At 48.2% G+C, this 2,000-nt stretch overlaps 1 protein-coding gene across 1 annotated transcript; it reads left to right on the top strand.

Moving 5' to 3' along the window:
* Positions 1-1,569: 1,569 nt before the first annotated feature.
* Positions 1,570-1,951, top strand: Pmar_PMAR021409 (hypothetical protein; the record flags this gene model as incomplete). The annotated part of the gene is made up of 2 exons (XM_002779088.1): positions 1,570-1,843; positions 1,890-1,951. The coding sequence occupies 2 exons, from the start codon at positions 1,570-1,572 to the stop codon at positions 1,949-1,951; spliced, it is 336 nt and encodes a 111-aa protein (XP_002779134.1).
* Between the last annotated feature and the right edge of the window lie 49 nt (positions 1,952-2,000).

The following is a 2,000-nucleotide window of genomic DNA, read 5'->3' as shown; positions in this document are numbered from 1 at the left end:
TGTGCCACGCAACTTGCGCGTCACCTTGCACGCATGCGCAAACTCGGGGAAAGGAACAGCCCGATTGAATCGTGAGCGGCTGTGGAACAGCGCCATAGGAAATGAGCAAGATTCTGGATCTTGATGATGATAGCAGTCCACTCCTTGGTCCTATGCCCAATCCCGTGCTTAGTATTTCTCAAAAACTGTCAAAGTGGGCGAAGGAACATTCCTGGTTGGTAACAAGTGAGGACGCAGATGGTTCGATCCTTTTCCGATGTTCTTTGTGTTGTTCGAATCCCACTGCGGGAAGATGGTCGGAATGGAGATCAGCGGACGGATTGCAAAAATCCACTGTGGTGAGCCATGGCAAGGATGGTAACCACGCGGAGTCTATCAAACTCGCGGCGACCAGAGAGGTTAATAATAGCTTTTGGAAGGGCCAAGCATCCAGACTGGAAGCTGAGAAGGATAAGAAACTGATGGGTTATTCACCCTTGGTTCAAAACGCTATTTGGCTTGCTCGGGAAGAAATAAGTATAGTCAAATTCGAATCCCTTGCAGAGCACTGCAAATTGCTCGGCAGCTCTTTATCAACTGAATTCCATGTGACCCGCTACAGCTCATGGGAATTCATCGAAAGTATCGATATAGTCATTATGAGAAAGAATGCTGACACCATACGGAATGCTGTGATGTATGGGATCATACTTGACACTGTCATAGACTCGGACGAATGGTGAGTTGTAGTATGTCATATACTTGGCTCACCTCTATTAGTCAGGTTGGCAGTGCTCGCACGCTGCATAGACAGTGAAGGCGGGTGCCAAGTCCTCTTATGGGACTTGATCACCATAGGCGATGGCAAGGGGGCGACTATCGCGGAGGCAATCAGAGATCTTCATACTCGCGACAACATCGATATATCTCGTTGTTACTGCTGGACGTCAGATGGGGCCTCTGCCATGGTTCTCGCAGCCCAGCTGACAAAGAGCTTGCCCGAAGGCGGGTGGATAGTCTGCCATTGCATGGCTCACCGCTTAGACTTGGCGGTCAGTTCTGATACTTGGAAAAAGTCAAATATATGTCAACGCATTGAACGAACCCTTCGAATTGCATACAACATATTCAATAGATCAGGTCAGCGTCGAAAAGAGTTGAAAAGATTGGAAGGGGAATTTGGGCGCCTGGTAATACCTGCAGCACTCCAAGATGTCAGGTAGGTAACCTTGGTCCCACCGTGGCTCAGCTTCCGGATCTCAGATGGCTTTCAAAACTGCAGTGTTTGGATATATTCTATTCCTCGAAGGATGCCATAGCTGCTTTCATTTCTAATCAGGGGCGACAATTTCGAGACAACACAGACTATGATTTCCTCATGGAAACCATTGATGAGCACTCGGAAGATATGTTGATGCTTCTCCGTTTGCTTCGTCCTTGCGGTCTCCTAACTAAACGTCTCCAGGAGCGATCGCTGGACTTATGGGGGGGGCGCAAGGTCTGCTTGAATCGACAACGATTCATCTGAAGAATATCCAAAACCTTTCGACTGATCTCGCATCTCTCCGTGATGCACTCGTTGATCATTTGATGGATCGCTTCCCTATTGACGAGGCTTCATGGATGTCTTTGTTGGATATGTCTCATGAATATCCTGACGGCGTCGTACAGGCGAAGTTTTCTCAGATCTTGACGAAGCTCAAGGTTGATGATCCAGACCTGAAGGCTGTGGATTTTGCCAGAGATTATCAACTTGTCCGCAATGAGTATTTCAGGCTGAAAGCTGCTGGTGCTGTGATCCCCGATATACACAATATTAAGCCTGCCGGCCTCTCTGCTTCATGGGCATTCTACGATAATGTGTGTCGAGTGGTGTCACCAACATCTGCCGATGCAGAGCGAGTTTTTAGTGCCCTTTCTCGGCATCGATCTCGCTTTCGGCGCCGACTTCATATCCATCTACCAGCATTAGTCAGAATAGTATGTCAAAACTATCGGTGCTAGCAGTCAACCGAGTGACG

Source organism: Perkinsus marinus (genome assembly GCF_000006405.1).
Source record: "Perkinsus marinus ATCC 50983 genomic scaffold scf_1104296947810, whole genome shotgun sequence".
NCBI classification, from domain to species: Eukaryota; Perkinsozoa; order Perkinsida; family Perkinsidae; genus Perkinsus; species Perkinsus marinus.
The sequence above is the reverse complement of the archived record's forward strand: the minus strand, read 5'-3'. Positions and strand labels throughout refer to the sequence as shown.